This window comes from Salmo trutta, chromosome 19, assembly GCF_901001165.1.
Source record: "Salmo trutta chromosome 19, fSalTru1.1, whole genome shotgun sequence".
Taxonomy (NCBI): Eukaryota; Metazoa; Chordata; class Actinopteri; order Salmoniformes; family Salmonidae; genus Salmo; species Salmo trutta.
The window spans coordinates 52,548,918-52,568,823 of NC_042975.1; the positions used below are offsets into that span (position 1 = coordinate 52,548,918).

Below are 19,906 nucleotides of genomic sequence, written 5' to 3' on the forward strand. Positions count from 1 at the left end.
TTGTAGTTCACTTGTGACTTGTGTGCATCCATTCCATATCAAATAATGTTTAACTTTTTTCCCACGTGCTGCCACTACTCTAGTAATCACAGAACATAGTACCACATCTATCACTACTCAAACATACTTTGATTGTGGAAACCATTTTTTGTATGCAGTCACTAGATAAGACTGATTATTGAAATGACGACAACTAACCTTGGTAAATCACATAATTCGGAAAATACTGCATTATAAAAGATCATCTTCAGAGTTTATAATACACTTTAATCTTTTTCATGTTTACATTGGAATGTTAATTACCCATGATCATTATTCTATAGGGTTACAAAAGTCTGATTCACTTATTTACCTCCAATCTGAATCCCACACAATTCAGAATGACAAAGACAAAAAAAAACAAAAAGACAAATATTATTTAACTTCTCCCTCTCTCAATTGTATTTCATAAGCAAAGTCAAGGTGAATATGGCCATCTATATAGATACACTCTGAAACAAGAGCCCTGACATTCATTCATACATACATAATAACCACGGGGGCTTATTGTAATGGGGCTGGTTTGAGGTTGGACCGTGGGTGGTGTTGATGGACAGGGTTCCCCTGTGGCACAGTTGATAAGAGCATGGGTTGTGGGTTCGATTCCCGTTGGGGTTACGTATGTTATAATATGTAAGCACTCACTGTAAGACGCTTAGGATAAAAGCATCTGATAATTGGCATATAAAGGTTTCATGTTTGGAGTGTTAGAGGGTCATGATTCTTGGAAAGATCATTTCCATTTGATAAGTAGACTCATAACAGTTGAAATCTCAGACAGGAATTTTCTTTGATTGACCTCCCTCCCTTGCAAAAAGTGCATACAACTACTATGCTTGAGTTGTACTGGTCTTGTATAAAAACTTATTTCAGCATTGAATTACTCCATGCATTTGATTTGATAGCATATCACAAATCAAATATGCCATTATACATTAACTAGCCTGTAGACAGATCAGTGTAATGAAAAATAAATTCTTTAATAATGAGGTCTTTCAAACTCGAGCGAAGCTAAACTGTAAAACATGCAATCTTAATAATTTTAGCTAAGATTTAGCCTTGCGGGAGACAGGCAGTTCAGGTCAGTTCAGTACCAATCACAAAATGTGGTTCTTCTGGCCAAAGCAAAGAGTGGTTGTAGTGTTATACCATGGACCACAAGCCTGTTTGTATTGGAGTATGTGTATCAAATAGTATTTCCGTACATGATTACGACATATCTGCAAAACTATTAGCCAATAGTTCACAGAATCTGTCTGTCAATGGATTTGATACAAACTGGGCCAATGAGAGGGTCATTCACAAAGCCCACCACAGATGTCATCACCCCCCAGGTCCACCCAACCTAACCCGGATACAGTTACCTAACGTTATCCTGTTTGACTTTACCATTCCTTCTTGCAGGTGCATCGAGCGGTTCTTTATACATACAGCTATAGGTCGATCAGTTGATAGATTTCTGGTAAAAATGTACAAAGACACTAAACGCTGGCAAGCCAAGCCATGGTGGGAAGGGTTTTTCTTTTTGAAAAGGGTTTGAAGTCCACTTCTCACTTTCATTTTGTTTCATATGTCAATCCACTGATCTTGATGTTTGTTGGTAGTACTGTATGTGAATATATTACAGTATCTCATACTTGTCGACCAGGAACGATGTCTCTGAGGAGAACCTCACTGGAACCTCTCCATCTACCTGGGACACTTTGGCCACCTGGAGGGGGAACAGGAGTCAGTAATCCAAATACCATACCATCCAAATACCATTAGGTTAATACAATAGATGGAGATCTACATGGTCTCACAAACCGCTAAAGAGACTTACATGCCGTCATTGTAAATAAGAATTTGTTTTTAACTGACTTACCTTGTGAAATAAAAGTGAAATATAATACAAAGAAATAAATATAAAACACTGACCGTTATGTCGCAGTAGTTTCCTTTGGAGACGAAGGAGACGTTGACAGGGAAGAAATCATTGGGCTGGCCTGCCACGCTGAACTCCAGACTTCCTGTCTTGTTGTTGACGTCCACCACGGGTAAACACCACTCTAGAACGTTCCGCCGGCTGTCATGGCGATACTCTCCGTCCAGGTCACCAATCACAGGCGCACCCACACCTGACCTGCAGGGACAGATAAACATATGAAATTAAACTCCGATGACAGACTGCAACAGTGTCTAAGACCCTAGTACTGGAAATGAATATGGAATCCATTGTATAGAATGGAAAAGATAAAATGAGAAATGGATCTCGGAGGTGCATCAGAGCGGTTTACTTACGGGATGGGAATAGAGATGACTACATCATTCAGTTCAAGTGCTTCTTCCTGAAGCTCGTACTCTATGTTGACATCACAGCCAGTGGCACTCTCAGAGGGCCAGCAGTTTACTGGGGAGAAGTAGAACACAACAGATAGAATGCTTAAAGCGGAACTGAGAGCATTATAGCAACATTCAATCTTGTTAAAATCTATTCATATACACCACTAGGAAGATATATATATTTTTTTAACATTTTCTGACAAGCGAGCACTTAGAAAATGGTCATTTTCACAAATTCATAGAATGTTTGGGAATGACATATAGTAAGGCATTTTGGACAAGACATCAGTCAGGAAGTTAAAGCTTGGTCGCAAAAGGGTCTTCCAAATGGATAATGACCCCAAGCATACTTCCAAAGTTGTGGCAAAATGGCTTAAGGACAACAAAGTCAAGGTATTGGAGTGGCCATCACAAAGCCCTGACCTCAATCCTATAGAACATTTGTGGGCAGAACTGGAAAAGCGTGTGCGAGCAAGGAGGCCTACAAACCTGACTCAGTTACACCAGCTCTGTCAGGTGGAATGGGCCAAAATTGACCCAACTTATTTTGGGAAGCTTGTGGAAGTCTACCCGAAACGTTTGACCCGAGTTAAACAATTTAAAAACAATGCTACCAAATACTAATTGAGTGTATGTAAACTTCTGACTAGAGGTCGACCAATTAATCGGAATGGCTGATTTCAAGTTTTCATAACAATCGGACATCGGTATTTTTGGACACCGATTTGGCTGTTTTTTTTTTTTTACACCTTTATTTAACTAGGCAAGTCAGTTAAGAACACATTCTTATTTTCAATGACAGCCTAGGAACGGTGGGTTAACTGCCTTGTTCAGAGGCAGAACGACAGATTTTTACCTTGTCAGCGCAGGGATTCAATCTTGCAACCTTACGGATAACTAGTCCAACACTCTAACCACCTGCCTTACATTGCACCCCATGAGGAGCCTGCCTGTTACGCGAATGCAGTAAGAAGCCAAGGTAAGTTGCTAGCTAGCATTAAACTTATCTTGTAAAAAACAATCAATCATAATCACTAGTTAACTACACATGGTTGATGATATTACTAATTTATCTAGCGTGTCCTGCGTTGCATATAATCGATGCGGTGCGCATTCGCGAAAAAGGACTGTCGTAGCTCCAACGTGTACCTAACCATAAACATCGATGCCTTTCTTAAAATCAATACACAAGTATATATTTTTAAACCTGCATATTTAGTTAATATTGCCTGCTAACATTAATTTCTTTTAACTAGGAAAATTGTGTCACTTCTCTTGCAACAGAGTCAGGGTATATGCAGCAGTTTGGGCCGCCTGGCTCGTTGCGAACTGTGTGAAGACTATTTCTTCCTAACAAAGACAGCCAACTTCGCCAAACGGGGGATGATTTAACAAAAGCGCATTTGCAAAAAAAGCACAATCGTTGCACGACTGTGCCTAACCATAAACATCAATGCCTTTCTTATAATCAATACACAGAAGTATATATTTTTAAACCTGCATATTTAGCTAAAACAAATCCAGGTTAGCAGGCAATATTAACCAGGTGAAATTGTGTCACTTCTCTTGCGTTCATTGCACGCAGAGTCAGGGTATTTGCAACAGTTTGGGCCGCCTGGCTCGTTGCGAACTAATTTGCCAGAATATTACGTAATTATGACATACCATTGAAGGTTGTGCAATGTAACAGGAATATTTAGACTTATGGATGCCACCCGTTAGATAAAATACGGAACGGTTCCGTATTTCACTGAAAAAATAAACGTTTTGTTTTCGAGATGATAGTTTCCGGATTCGACCATATTAATGACCTAAGGCTCATATTTCTGTGTGTTATTATGTTGTACTTAAGTCTATGATTTGATAGAGCAGTCTGACTGAGCGATGGTAGGCACCAGCAAGCTCGTAAGCATTCATTCAAACAGCACTTTAGTGCGGTGTGCCAGCAGCTCTTCGCAATGCTTCAAGCACTGCGCTGTTTATGACTTCAAGCCCATCAACTCCCGAGATTAGGCTGGTGTAACCGATGTGAAATGGCTAGCTAGTTAGCGGGGTGCGCGCTAATAGCGTTTCAAACGTCACTCGCTCTGAGACTTGGAGTAGTTGTTCCCCTTGCTCTGCATGGGTAACGCTGCTTCGAGGGTGGCTGTTGTCGATGTGTTCCTGGTTTGAGCCCAGGTAGGAGCGAGGAGAGGGATGGAAGCTATACTGTTACACTGGCAATACTAAAGTGCCTATAATCGTATAGAGAGAAATAGTCCTATAATTCCTATAATAACTACAACCTAAAACTTCTTACCTGGGAATATTGAAGACTCATGTTTAAAGGAACCACCAGCTTTCATATGTTCTCATGTTCTGAGCAAGGAACTTAAACGTTAGCTTTCTTACATGGCACATATTGCACTTTTACTTTCTTCTCCAACACTTTGTTTTTGCATTATTTAAACCAAATTGAACATGTTTCATTATTTAAACTAGGTTTAAATGTATTTGGCTAAGGTGTATGTAAACTTCAAACTTCAACTGTACATGCATACATACAAAAATAAATCACAGGCCAGACATAGCCTATTTGATTTACAAAAAAGAAAAAAAACATGCAACTGCGACCCAAACTGGCCATTGTTTTATTAGAAAAAAAATATGGCCTTTTATAAAATGTCCACTTATGTACATAGGATGCTGTATGTAGCATTTTAACATATTAAAACAAGAGATAAATAATATTTGTCCAGCCTTTGCTGCTATGCTTGCAGATGTGCATTATTTACATTTACATTTAAGTCATTTAGCAGACGCTCTTATCCTGAGCGACTTACAAATCGGTATATGCTGCGATCCAAATCAAAAAGCAGTTAACTCCAGATAACAAAAACATAGCTGTAGGTTGTTGTAACATTTAAACTTAAAAAATTGAAAAACATGTTTTCACCGCATGGATCACCAGTGCAGTTGAATGCAGCATTGCTGCACGGTGCACTCAAAATGTAGCCAGACTGCAACATTTTAGTAGCCTAGCTAGGACAGTGGCATGTGTCTATACACTTTCCCTCGGGGGTGGCGCTGTAAACGGAACACAGGAAAGCAGCACAAGTGAAGCAGAATTCACATTCAAACTCATCTGTTGACTGATTAATACTTATTTGTGTCCCCCATTTGGCCCGCGGTCCTTGAGTTTGACACGTGCGCTAGCCTATTAGCCACATTATGATTGACTTGTGATCATTGCCCTTGCTAGTTTGATTGTATTGACAGTTGTCCGTTACAGTTGTCCGTCTTTGCTCAAAATAGCGAGTCATTGAAACTGAAACAGTGCATCCCAAATGGCTGGCAGCAAACAATTTACCTGGCCAGCTGTGATTTACAACCTGACAGCAGTATTTTTTTGACTACCAAGAAATGTAATGGTGAATTATATTAATTATGCATTAAACTGTATCCATCTATTCTGCCAGCAACACCTTTCTGTACATCATGGAATTTTGAGTCAAATAGAAACTATATATATATATTTTTTTTTAAACCTCTTATAAAGTTGGTTTTGAAGCATAAACTTGGAATTTTATATTTTTGACTCATATGATTGTCTGTTTGTTTCATATCGGCAAAGTAGTTAAAATGCTGTCTGTTCCACTTTAAAAACACACCAGATAGAATGCTGACAATGCCTAGAACATAACATTTAAAACACAAGAGGCCGTTATCAATAAACTGCCACAATACGGTGCAGACCCCCAGCTCCGCTAAAACCATTGACTACTACGAGCCATTTTCACAAGATTGTGAAATAAATGTCATAACTATTTGGTTAACATACCCTCTTGAATAGAGCATAGTCAGAACTACACATTTCTGATTATTCCGCATTTAACTATGAGTTATACAGCAAGAACTGCATGATTTTCATGATCAGTAAACATCAATTGATCATGTATTTTCAGATACACGAGGGTAGCCTATCCATTTGGCATGTAGTTAGCTAGCTAAGCACGCAACATGTGTCAGCTTGCTTCACCAGAGATTAGGACTTTGGAAAGAGCTTCACTTCGGCAAGTCCTCGTCCTGGTAAAGTTGGCAGTCGGACTACTGTCCTCACCACTATATATGGCAAGCAAATCACGCAATATTTGGATATAGCCATCTAGTTTATCCCCTGAAAGGTAACTTGTTAACTAGCCATATTGATGTGGTCCATGGTCTGTCAGCAGAAATTGTGATTAAACAATTTTAAAAACAATGTTGAAAAGGGGATAATGTTAGCAAACTTCGCTAGGTAGGCCTATGTTAGTTGGAGAAAAAAGTACATCAGGTCTACTTACTTTGTTTAGCCAACTGTACAAAGTTTCTACCGGTAACTGGCAAAGTACATATTATCAGCTAACAGTACATCGGCAAATGCTCCCTTCTGCTGCTTGACAGGCAGAGCCCACAAAGGATTGGAAATGAACCGACACCACTCATACTTGTCAAGTACAGTTATTTTTAAAATGTTCTATCACTCAAATATCCAGTTAATGGTGGAGAGATGTCATGAGTATACCTTCACGTTTCTGAAATTACATTATCAATTTGTATTTATTATGGATCCCAATTAGCTGCTGCCAAGGCAGCAAAATTAAGGCAGTTCATATAATTTTTAAAACATTACAATACATTCACAGATTTCACAACACACAGTGTGCCCTCAGGCCCCTACTCCACCACTAATTCCACGTGTATGTATAGTGGGTATGTTATTGTGTGTGTGTGTGTGTGTGTGTGTGTGTGTGTATGCACGCATGTGTCCATAAGGTGTTTTTTTAATCTGTTTTTTAAATCTAATTTTATTTCTTGTGTCAGTTACTTGATGTGGAATAGAATTCCATGTAGTCATGGCTCTAAGTAGTACTGTGTGCCTCCCATAGTCTGTTCTAGACTTGGGGACTGTGAAGAGACCTCTTGTGTCATGTCTTGTGGGGTATGCATGGGTGTCTGAGCTGTGTGCCAGTAGTTTAGACAGACAGCTCGGTGCATTCAACTTGTCAATACCTCTCATAAATAAAAGTATTGATGAGGTCAATCTCTCCTCCACTTTCAGCCAGGAGAGATTGACATGCATATTATTAATATTAGCTTTCTGTGTACATCCAAGGGCCAGCCGTGCTGCCCTGTTCTGAGCCAATTGCAATTTTCCTAAGTCCTTTTTTGTGGCACCTGACCACACGACTGAACAGTAGTCAAGGTGCGACAAAACTAGGGCCTGTAGGACCTGCCTTGTTGATAGTGTTGTTAAGGCAGAGCATCACTTAACTATAGAGAGACTTCTCCCCATCTTAGCTACTACTGCATCAATATGGTTTTGACCATGACAGTTTCAAATCTAGTGTTACTCCAAGCAGTTCAGTCATCTCAACTTGCTCAATTTCCACATTATTTCTTACAAGATTTAGTTGAGGTTAAGGGTTTAGTGAGTGTTTTGTTCTAAATACAATCCTTTTAGTTTTAGAAATATTTAGGGCTACCTTATTCCTTGCCACCCACTCTGAAACTAACTGCAGCTCTTTGTTGAGTGCTGCAGTCATTTCAGTCGCTGTAGTAGCTGACGTGTATAGTGTTGAGTCATCCGCATACATAGAAACTCTAGCTTTACTCAAAGTCAGTGGCATGTCGTTAGTAAACATTTTTAAAACAAGGGGCCTAAACAGCTACCCTGGGGAATTCCTGATTCTTACTGGATTATATTTGATAGGCTTCCATTAAAGAACACCCTCTGTGTTCTGTTAGACAAGTAACTCTTTATCCACATTACAGCAGGGGGTGTAAAGCCAAAACACATACGTTTTTCCAGCAGCAGACTATGATCAATAATGTCAAAAGCTGCACTGAAGTCTAATTGATGTTTACTGATCATGAAAAGCATGCAGTTACTTGCTGTATAACTCTGATGACAGAGCTAAATGTGCGTAATTGTTTCGCATAGAATAATCAGAAATCTGTAGTTGTGACAATGCTCTTCAAGAGGTGATGTTACAACCAAATAGTTACCATTTATTTAACAATCCCTCAAATGACACTCAGTTGTCAATGGTTTTAGCGGAGCTGGGGGTCTCCTTGCCCCCCAGCAGGCAAATTTAACGCTCTACACCTTGTGATGCTATATTGATAACAACCTATTAGAATGCTTGGAACACAATAGTTGGAATGCTTGGAACATAAGGTATTCCAGCTCTCCAGAGAGAGAAACACTAAGGAAAAACAGTATATACTAGTATAGAAATACTTAATACTCTGGTAAAGTGTACTGACTCGTTAGTGGTATGAGGGTCTCGTCTGTGGTCTGTAGCCTCCACTTGAGCACGCCCACGTCATTGTTCAGAGGGAAGGACTTGTCTGGGTTCTTCAGGCCCAGCACAGAGTCTGTGGTGAACAGCTTCTTATCCACGTTGGGGTGGGTCTGGACAGAGCAGGGAGGGAGAAATCGATAAAAACACATTGTTAAAATTCCCATCGCATCATGCTCATGCTGCACCGAAAGCAAATACAACTGTGGTTGTGTGCCATTTTGAATCCTGATATAAACAGGCCAAATCCATGAATGCCTTGACATGTATATCTGTTGCGCTGAGGTGGTGAACCTTTCCCCCTTTGGAACCAATGATGTATTTGTTTGGAACCTACCTGCAGCTGGACTCCCTTCTTGTCTCCGTTGTTGATGGTGAGGCGAATGCGTCCGTTCTTGTCGTCGGCCACTCGGAGGGTGATCATACCCAGGACCTCCAGGTTCTGTAGCCCTCCGTCTCTCCCACAGGTCAGGCTGATTTTCTCCTCACAACGCAGGTGCACACTGGGAACCAGGGGGCAGAGGTTAGATACAGTTGAACATATCAACCTGCAGGTGTTTGAGTCTAACTACATTGCAGTCTGGACTGTGCAGAATCACTGATCTACAATCACTTTGCATCCCAAATAACTCTGCATTATGGGATCAAGATGAGCGACTGTGCGCCTCGCCTTGTGCAAACTGATTCCTCAAACACACTGCCTGTAATCAGTGGGATATAATATAAAACCTGGTAAACCCACCTCTCTGTGTTAACTGGTGGAGGCAGGGCTTTGGATGCCTCGGAGGGCCTCTTCCCTGAGCTGGGCATGATGACTTGTCCCTCAGACTTGAGCTTGTCCACAAAGTCATCTACCTCCTTCCCTCTGGCACTCAGCTTCAGGGCTTTACTGGGACCACTAGCCCTGCGGAGGAATACATAACTCATGAGGCATAGGCCTAACTTTCTGCAGGATTAAAAATACTTTTTGACAAAACAAGTTTCACAAATTCCATTGAGCATAACCAACCAAGAAATATACTAATAAATACATCTTACACATAGACCACAGGATACATTCATCATAACAATCAAAACATCTCAGAATCCTAATATACCGAGGGTAGTACCTGGCAGGGACAGGTGAGGCCTTGGGTTTCTCTGGCTCCATGAGGGTGTCTGTGATGATGGTAGCGTTGCTGCTGCTGGACATGCTGCCGAACCCTCCGGAGAACCCTGGAGACTTCTTCCCAGAACGGTCCGCGTCCCGCCTGGCCTGTTGCAGCTCCTTAGCCTTTCTCCTCATCTCTGCCTTAGCCTCTCGCTCCTGGGTCTGAGATGGAGAAAGAACAAAGGAGAAAGAGGAGACTTTTGGAATAAAATATGAATGTCTTTTGGAACAAAACCCCTTCATTCAGACTAGTGTTGGATTTAGTAATTCAGCTACATTACAATAATAATGTAATGATGTTCAGTTCTGCTTCTCCGCTTCATTCAGACTGGTGTTAGACTCAGTAATAACGCAATGTAAATCTGTTCATTAGTTCTGCTGCTGCTCTCCTTTCACCTCTCGGACGGCGCGGAACACCTTCTCCTCGTGAGAGTCCATCTCTGTGAATGTTCTGATCTGGGCCAGGTTGACGTTCTCCCTGTAGCCCAGCGCCACGATCTCATCAAAGGCAAAGATCAGGTCAAAACAGTGGTCCGAGACCTCCCCTTCCTCCAGCACCCGACAGTACTCTGGGATCTAAGGAAGAAACATATTTGGTCATTTAGTCACACATGCTCTATTCGTCACAAATTCCTACTGATACTTTTACTCAGTGGCAAACTTTGTTTAGGCTCTGCCAAACTGAAAAACCCTGTTTAGGCTACTTTAAACTTAGAAACACTTTGTTTGGGCTACGCTTAACAAACACTGTTTACATAATGTGTGTCCTCTGCCACTTCCAGAAGTATGTGTGGGTGAGACCATGTGTGAGTCTGTGGGTTGGCGACTGAGGATATTTGTGAAGGTGTGTGCGTGTGAGCAGGGCATCTGTGAGAGTATGTGTCATACCACGCGTGAGAATAGGCGTAGTGTCTCCAGGTCCTCTAGGATGTTGCTGTTCTTAGTGGTGACCAGCACCATGTAGAGCTTCTCCAGGGGCTGGTAAACGTAGCGTACGCTCTCAGTCTCCACAAACGTGTGCTGCTTGCCTGTGTTCATCAGCTTGGGGAAGGCGGCCAGCAGGCCCTCCACGCGCGTCCGGGTCATCTCCACAAACTGCCGCGACACGATGGCCTTGCCCGCCTTGGTGCACACCGCTGCTGCCAACAGCACCTGGGACAAGAGGAAGAGGAGGCCATTGTTACAGAATAGCAATCAGTGAGTCCATGCATGGATAAGATTCAAGATGTGTAGACAAAATTTTCAAATGTTGCTCCTATTCAGCTAATATTAGGGTTATATACACTGAGTGTACAAAGCATTAGGAACACCATATTGAGTTGTACCCCCTTTTGCGCGAGAACAGCCTCCATTCGTCAGGGCATGACTACAAGTTTCACAAGTGTCCCACAGGGATGCTGGCCCATGTTGACTCCAATGCTTTCCACAGTTGTGTCAAGTTGGCTGGATGTCCTTTGGGTGGTGGACCATTCTTGATACACACGGGAAACTGTTGAGCGTGAAAACCCAGCAGCGTTGCAGTTCTTGACACAAACCGGTGTGCCTGGCACCTACTACCATACCCTGTTCAAAGGCACTTAAATATTTTGTCTTGCCCATTCACCCTCTGAATGTCACAAGTCTTTAAAATCCTTCTTTAACCTGTCTCCTTCCCTTAATCTACACTAATTGAAGTAGATTTCACAGGTGACATCAATAAGAGATCATAGCTTTCACCTTGTCAGTGTCATATTCCTAATGTTTAGTACACTCAGTGTATGGCTTTTGAAGTCAGCTATGACAGTGGTCACTTCTAACAAGACACATGAGATTAATGAACATCCAACACCAGAAGGGGCTAAAATATCCTAGTTCGGTAGCACAGCAGCAGCTGCTCTTAAGTCCTGAGAGAAAAACAATGTGATTTTCATTCAACCTCAAAGATTCAGTTAAATGAGCACAGTGTGTTACCTTGGTTTTACGTTTTCAATCATCTTTTTCAGAGGTAGGCTAATACTAACACAATGAGCCACACACGCAAATACTGTTGACCACACACAGTCTCAGTTTCCTTTAGTGTGACTGGAAACAGAATACCAAGACGTTGACTTCGAGGTTTTTGTTATTTGTAAAATAGCCTAAATTAATTCTGACAATTACTAGGCCTAATCGAAAAATCTATCTACCAGTCTCTCTCTTGTTATATAAGGAAGTCTGTGACTCCATAACTGTTTGATCATGGAAAAGGTGTCAATGAGTGTCAACGCAAGTCTATTGCTAAATTCCAAACAGCCCCTACCAACACTAGACACTTCAGTTGGCCTGAAATGTTTGGATGTACAGTGCCTTCAGAAGGTATTCACAGGCCTTTACTTTTTCCACATTTTATTGTGTTACAAGGTGAATTTAAAAAATGGATAACATTGAGATTTTTTGGTTACTGGTGCCAGGACAACCTCTTGTATTCGACACATTTGATTTGAGTTTTCTCCTGTAACTGTCACCATTAGCCTCATGGGGAAATCATTGAGCGGTTTTCTTCCTCTCCGGCAACCGAATTAGGAAGGACGCCTGTGTCTTTGTAGTGATTGGATGTATTGATGCACCATCTTACCTTACCGTGAAATGCTTACTTACAAACCCTTAACCAACAATGCAGTTAAGAAAATAGAGTTAAGAAAATATTTACTTAAGTAAAAAAATGACGAGGCTATATACAGGGGGTACCAGTACTGAGTCAATGTGCGGGGGTACAGGTTAGTTGAAGTAAATTGTACATGTAGGCTGGGGTAAAATGACGGGGGGGTCAATGCAAATAGTCCAGGTGGCCATTTGATTAAGTGTTCAGTTGTCTTATGGCTTGGGGGTAGAAGCTGTTAAGGAGCCTTTTGGACCTAGACTTGGGGCTCTGGTACAGCTTGCCATGGGGTAGTAGAGAGAACAGTCCATGACTTGGGTGATTGGATTCTTTGACAATTTTTTTGGGGCCCTCCTCTGACACCGTATTGTATATAGGTCCTGGATGGCAGGAAGCTTGGCCCCAGTGATGTACTGGGCAGTACGCACTACCCTCTGTAGCGCCTTATGGTCGGATGCCGAGCGGTTGCCATACCAGGCGGTGATGCAACCGGTCAGGATGCTCTCAATGGTGCAGCTGTAGAACTTTTTGAAGATCTGGGGAGCCATGCCAAATCTTTTCAGTCTCCTGAGGGGGAAAAGGTGTTGTCGTACCCTCTTCACTACTGTCTGGGTGTGTTTGGACCATGATAGTTTGTTGGTGATGTGGATGCCAAGGAACTTGAAACTCTCGACCCGCTCCACTACAGCTCTGTTGATGTGAATGGAGGCGTGTTCGGGCCTCCTTTTCCTGTAGTCCATGATCAGCTGCTTTGTCTTGCTCACGTTAAGGGAGAGGTTGTTGTCCTGGCACCACACTGCCAGGTTTCTGACCTTCTCCCTATAAGCCGTCTCATTGTTGTCGGTGATCAGGCCTACCGCTGTTCTGTCATCAAACTTAATTATGGTGTTGGAGTCATGCTTGGCCACGCAGTCGTGGGTGAACAGGGAGTACAGGAGGGGACTAAGCACTTAAATCTACTTGAAAATCTATGGCAAGACCTGGTTGTCCAGCAATGATCAACAACAAATTTGACAGAACCTGACATTTGTTTTATGTTGCACAATCCAGGTGTTAGGCTCTTGATTTACCCAGAAAGACACAGCTGTAAACGCTGCCAAAGGTGATTCAGGGGGTTCAATACTTACACTACATGACCAAAAGTATGTGGATACCTGCTCTTCGAACATCTCAATCCAAAATCATGGGCATTAATATGGAGTTGGTCCCCCCTTTGCTGCTATAACAGCTTCCACTCTTCTAGGAAGGCTTTTTACTAGATGTTGGAATATTGCTGCGGGTCAGGGCTGAGGTGTTCGATGGGGGTTGAGGTCAGGGCTATGTGCAGGCAAGTCAAGTTCTTCCACACCGATCTCGACAAACCATTTCTGTAAGGACTTCGCTTTGGGCACTGGGGTATTGTCATGCTGAAATAGGAAAGGGCCTTCCCCAAACTGCTACCACAAAGTTGGAAGCACAGTATTGTCTAGAATGTCACTGTATGTCATAGTGTTAAGATTTCCCTTCACTGGAACTAAGGGGCCTAGCCCAAACCATGAAAAACAGCTCCAGACTCCTCCACCCAACTTTACAGTTGGCACTATGCATTCGGGCAGGTAGCGTTTTCCTGGCATCCACCAAAACCAAATTTGTCGGACTGCCAGATGGTGAAGTGTGATTCATCACTCCAGAGAACGCATTTCCACTGCTCCAGAGTCCAATGGCGGCAAGTTTACACCACTCCAGCCAATGCTGGCATTGCACATGGTGATCTTTGGCTTGTTTGCGGTTGCTCGGCCATTGAAACCCATTTCATGAAGCTCCCGACGAACAGTTCTTGTGCTGACGTTACTTCCATAGGCAGTTTGGAAATCGGTAGTGAGTGTTGGGAGAGCAGGCTTTAGAACAAGCTCTGCTCAAACACATCTGAGCCAGTTTATCAAGGTCTGGGTGAGCAGCTAATTCCTAAAATGTGGTTTGTTAGAAGGGGACTAGAATAAAAGTCTGGACATCCACTAGTTATCCTGGAGGATGGTTGACCCCCTTTGACGTATAACATTGCAACATTAAAACCAAAACACATTTTATGCCTTTTGAAATAATTCACTAATTTAAAATATCAAAAGATCAAATGGCAAATGGATGGCTACAAATATTTTTATCCAGCTGAAGCAAGCCCACAAATTTAGAGTTAGTTTACCTTTTCTAGTTTAGTCATATCTATCATAGAAGTGTTTACTTAGCAGGCTGACTAGTAGGGGTGGACTGGCTGGTCCATTTTTATCCAAGTGGGTCTGTCATTTTTTTATTAATTTTTTGCAAAATAATCATTATCTGATTAATAATTGGGTGCCTCAAGGAAGAAGAAAAAAAACTGGGCAGTGTGTTACAAAATGTCAGGGCCGATTTCTGGTCCCAGTCCGCCCCTGCTGACTAGCATCTATTGAGTTGCAATGTCCCATACATTGGATGCCCAAATCAACTGGAAGTACAGTGCATTCGAAAAGTATTCAGACCCTTTGACTTTTTCCAAAAAACTGAAAAATTCCACTTAAATACTTTAAGTACTCAGACCCTTTACACAGTACTTTGTTGAAGAGCCTTTGGCAGAGATTACAGCCTCGAGTCTTCTTGGGTATGATGCTACAAGCTTGGCTCACCTGTATTTGGGGAGTTTCTCCCATTCTTCTCTACAGATCCTCTCAAGCTCTGTCAGGTTGGATAGGGAGCGTTGAAGCACAGCTATTTTCAAGTCTCTTCAGAGATGTTCGATCGGGTTCAAGTCCGGGCTCTGGCTGGGCCAATCAAGGACATTCAGAGACTTGTCCCGAAACCACTTCTGCGTTGTCTTGGCTGTGTGCTTACGGTCAAAGTCCTGTTGGAAGGTGAACCTCCACCCCAGTCTGAGGTCCTGAGCATGTTTTCATCAAGGATATGTCCTTCTCGCTGTTGCTACCTGTGCCAGGCAGGTAGCAACAGGCTGTCGCAGCTGGCCGTGACCAGGAGACCCATGGGGCGGCGCACAATTGGCCCAGCGTCGTCAAGGTTAGGGGAGGGTTTGGCCGGCAGGGATATCCTTATCCCATTGCTCTCTAACTACTCCTGGGGTGGGCCGGGCGCATGTACGCTGACACTGTATGGTGTTTCCTCCGATACATTGGTGTGGCTGACTTCCGGGTTAAGCGGGCATTGTGTTAAGAAGCAGTGCGGCTTGGCAGGGTCGTGTTTCGGAGGACGCATGGCTCTCGACCGTCGCCTCTCCCGAGTCCGTACGGGAGTTGCAGCAACGAGGCAAGATTAACTACCACTTGGATACCACGGAATTGGGGAGAAAAAGGGGCAAAAAAAATAAAATCATTAAGGATCTCTGTCCTTCGCTCATCTTCCCCTTAATCCTGATGCTGCCACCACCATGCTTCACCGTAGGGATGGTATTGGCCAGGTGATGAGATGGAGCCTGGTTTCCTCCAGACTGGCATTCAGGCCAAAAAGTTCAATCTTGGTTTCATCAGACTAGAGAATCTTGTTTCTCGTGGCCTGAGAGTCCTTTAGGTTCCTTTTGGCACACTCCAAGCAGGCTGTCATGTGCCTTTTACTGAGGAGTGACTTCCGTCTGGTCACTCTACCATAAAGGCCTGATTGGTGGAGTGCTGCAGAGATGGTTGTCCTTCTGGAAGGTTCTCCCATCTCCAGAGAGAATCCACCGGTCGAATGTCCATTGCTCGTGTTTCTAAGACCAAGCAAGTCTCTTCTTATTGGTGTCCTTTAGTAGTGTTTTTTTTTGCAGCAATTCGACCATGAAGGCCTGATTCACACAGTCTCGTCTGAACAGTTGATGTTACATTTACATTTACGTCATTTAGCAGACGCTCTTATCCAGAGCGACTTACAAATTGGTACATTCACCTTATGTTGAGATGCATCTGTTACTTGAACTCTGAAGCATTTATTTGGGCAAACATTTCTGAGGCTGGTAACTCTAATGAACTTATCCTCTGCAGCAGAGGTAACTCTGGGTCTTCCTTTCCTGTGGCGGTCCTCATGAGAGCTCATTTTATCACAGTTCTTGACGGTTTTTGCGAATGCACTTGAAGAAACGTTCAAAGTTCTTGAAATTTTCCAGATTGACTGACCTTCATGTCTTATAGTAATGATGGACTGTTGTTTCTCTTTGCTTATTTGAGCTGTTCTTGCCATAATATGGACTTGGTCTTTTTCCAAATAGGATTATCTTCGGTATACAACCCCTACCTTGTCACAACACAACTAATTGTCTAAAAGCATTAAGGAAAGAAATGCCACAAATGAACTTTGAACAAGGCACGCATGTTAATTGAAATGTATTCCAGGTGAGTACCTCATGAAGCTGGTTGAGAGAATGCCAAGAGTGCACAAAGCTGTCATCAAGGCTAAAGGTGGCTACTTTGTTGAATCTCAAATATATTTTGATTTGTTTAACATATTTTTGGTTACTACATGACCAGCAGGCCAGATGACCTGGCCTCCACAATCACCTCAACCCAATTGAGATGGTTTGGGATGAGTTGGACTGCAAAGTGAAGGAAAAGCAACCAACAAGTGCTCAGCATATGTGGGAACTCCTGCAAAGCTGTCATTAAGGCAAAGGGTGGCTACTTTGAAGAATCTCAAATTTAACATTTATTTTGATTTGTTAAACACTTTTTTTTTGTTACTACATGATTCCATATGTGTTATTTCATAGTTTTAAATGTCTTCACTATTATTCTACAATGTTGAAAATTGTAAAAAAATAAATAAATAAAAACCCTTGAACGAGTATGTACACACATACATACACAGTACCAGTCAAAAGTTAAATAAATAAATGTATTTGCTACTGCTCGACTAAAAAAAAATCCCAGCCGACCAACAGCCTATTGACCAAACAATCGACCAGTCAACTAATTGGGGTCAAGAGATTTATGATTGAAATAAAATTACCACCGATGTTATGTAGTTATTAAGACTGGTAAATGTCGGTAATTTTTTCCATCAAAATGTTCAAATTTAATGATATTGAATATCGACCTAAAATATCATGCATCAACCTCCTTGACGCCCTAAAAAAATCTATATTGGTCATTCTCTAGCTGATATCCTATGCACACTCCGTAGGAAACGCTGTACAGTGAATATATGTATACCCCCAATGCAATTATGTATTCTAATAAATCCAGTGGGACATTACGTTTTTTTTTTATTGTTTGTGAAATTAATTATTGTAATCCTTGTAAATGATCTAACATTCCAACCTTTTTAGCATTCTAAAAAAAAAAAAAAAAAATTGGTGGGGTGCTCCCAAGCGGTGCAGCGGTATAAGGCACTGCATCTCAGCGCTAGAGGCGTCACTACAGACCCTGGGTCGATTCCAGGCTGTATCACAACCGACCATGATGACTGCCTCCATGGGGAGGCGCACAATTGGCCCAGGGTCGTCCAGGTTAGGCCGACATTGTAAATAATGTATTCTTAACTGACTTGCCTAGTTAAATTTAGGTTAAATAAAATAGCTTTTAACCATGTGCGCATGCGCAAAATCCACCTTCAGCAGAAGTACAGTATCCCGAAAGATAATTGATTTTATTTGTATTTAGACATTTTTTGTACATACCGTGCGTAACGGCAGTAATTCGGGGCGGCAGGTAGCTTAGTGGTTAGAGCATTGGACCAGTAACCGAAAGGTTGCTACATCGAATCGCCGAGCTGACAAGGTAGAAATCTGTCGTTCTGCCCCTGAACAAGGCAGTTAACCTACTGTTCTCAGGCCGTCATTGTAAATAAGAATTTGTTCTTAACTGACTTGCCTAGTTAAATAAAGGTTCAATTAAAAATGTATATTGACAGTTTCTCTGCGAACCTCATTTTAGTAAGTACCGAACGTTTTTTTACATAACGTTTGCAGAGCTGGCTAATGTTGGGACGGACTTTGAATTTAAGGATCCTGGGCGTCAGAGATCGTCATATTCATTGTCTCCTCAAGCTCAGGTACTGATTCAACCTAAACCTGACCATTTTAAAATGTCAACTTCAACGGGGTAGGCGTTCCAAGGATCCCGGATAGCATGGACTATTCCAATATTGTGGCTAGCTTCACACAGCTATCAACTTGGCAAGCTTGGTATAGAAGCTGGGATCCTCAATTTTAACTCGAGTCATACTAAGGGATCTAGACATTTCACTATTCATTTATAGAGTGGCTATGTTGTAAACTCTGCCATCTAACCAATACCAGTTAAATGACTCACAATGAACTAATTTAGCTGACAGCCAATATAACATTAGCTACCTAGGCCTGCTGATACAAAACAGACGCAAAGGCTAACTAGCTGACGTTAGTTGAGTTGGCATTTATCGATGAGATGGCGCTTGAAAGCGCTATTGATAGCTAGCTACTGATATAAAGCCCAATATATACTAAAGGGAAGTATATTTGCCTGCATACGCAGCAAAATTAGCAATGTTAACTTGCTAGATTGTTAGCTATCTGCAAATGCAATGTTCACAGCCAAGCGGAACAAGACAGATGGCTAAATACAGTAGATCAATTACATTTCATAGCTCACCATTTTGTTATCCCTTGTGCTACAAATCCTTGTGCAGTTTCCGTAATGTAATACCACGTATTAGTGTCTAAAATATAATATTTATGCGGAGTGAAACTTGCGTCCGTTTAATTTACTATCTCAATATGGAAGGACCTCTAGCCACGTCTCCACCGGAAAGAGCTCGTCAGCAAGGTAAAAGGGTTATCACTTAGTTACCACAGCCACAAAGACCAAATTGGCTATGTCGTAAAGATTAATGAAAACACAAAATCGCTTTTTTGTCTTACTTTAAGGTTAGAAAAATTTTGCAGTGTGATTATGGTCAAAGTTAGGTTTAAATTTAGATTTTAAGAAGAGAAAGTGTATAAATGGGCTGGGTTTAAGACTTTGTGGCTGTGGTAACTAGTGACGACCAGAAAAGGCAGCGACGAAAAAAGGAACATGTGGAAGATAGATAGGGTCAATGATGGTGGATAAATTAAGATAGTCCTCTCAAGACGTTTACCATTGAAAAAATGATCAGTTCCGGTCTACTTAACGGGGTGGGTCTCCCATAGACACCAATGCAGCTGGGTCTGGTCCACTGATGTATAACAGAGCTCGCCAGCATGTAGTCATAAAACCCGGAAATTAGTTCTCTCTGTTCGTTCAGCCATGGCAATGGGGAAATAATAGGGTTTGGGGATTAACGCCGAAAATAAGGTCTGAGGTTAACATAGGTTTAAGAGATCTAATACTTTTTTCTATGATGTCAGTTAACATGACCTTCATGAATTATACGCTTTTTATAATTAAACAAATGCTTCAATATTCACAAAAAGTGATGTTAGCTGATGAAGGTTATTTCTTAGAACAAAATGTATAAGAACTCAACTTTCCCATAGGCTTTGTCCAACGAACCATTGCGGAG

The 19,906-nt window shown here is 41.9% G+C and overlaps 1 protein-coding gene across 1 annotated transcript; it reads right to left on the minus strand.

Moving 5' to 3' along the window:
* Positions 1-246: 246 nt before the first annotated feature.
* Positions 247-19,182, minus strand: arcn1a (archain 1a). The gene is made up of 10 exons (XM_029701702.1): positions 19,015-19,182; positions 10,723-10,986; positions 10,231-10,410; positions 9,794-9,996; positions 9,427-9,588; positions 9,022-9,187; positions 8,650-8,797; positions 2,320-2,428; positions 1,957-2,161; positions 247-1,750 (listed from the first exon to the last, which is right to left on the minus strand). Exons 1-10 carry the CDS (start codon positions 19,015-19,017, stop codon positions 1,661-1,663), a joined length of 1,530 nt encoding a protein of 509 aa, XP_029557562.1. The 5' UTR covers positions 19,018-19,182; the 3' UTR covers positions 247-1,660.
* Between the last annotated feature and the right edge of the window lie 724 nt (positions 19,183-19,906).

Bases quoted from the DNA above. Each gene is read 5' to 3' on its own strand.
- arcn1a (XM_029701702.1), bottom strand. The intron at 9,589-9,793 runs GTACTACCCTCG...ATTCCTCCGCAG, and splicing joins GCCTCACCTGTCCCTGCCAG to GGCTAGTGGTCCCAGTAAAG. The intron at 2,162-2,319 runs GTAAGTAAACCG...CTGTCCCTGCAG, and splicing joins GTCATCTCTATTCCCATCCC to GTCAGGTGTGGGTGCGCCTG.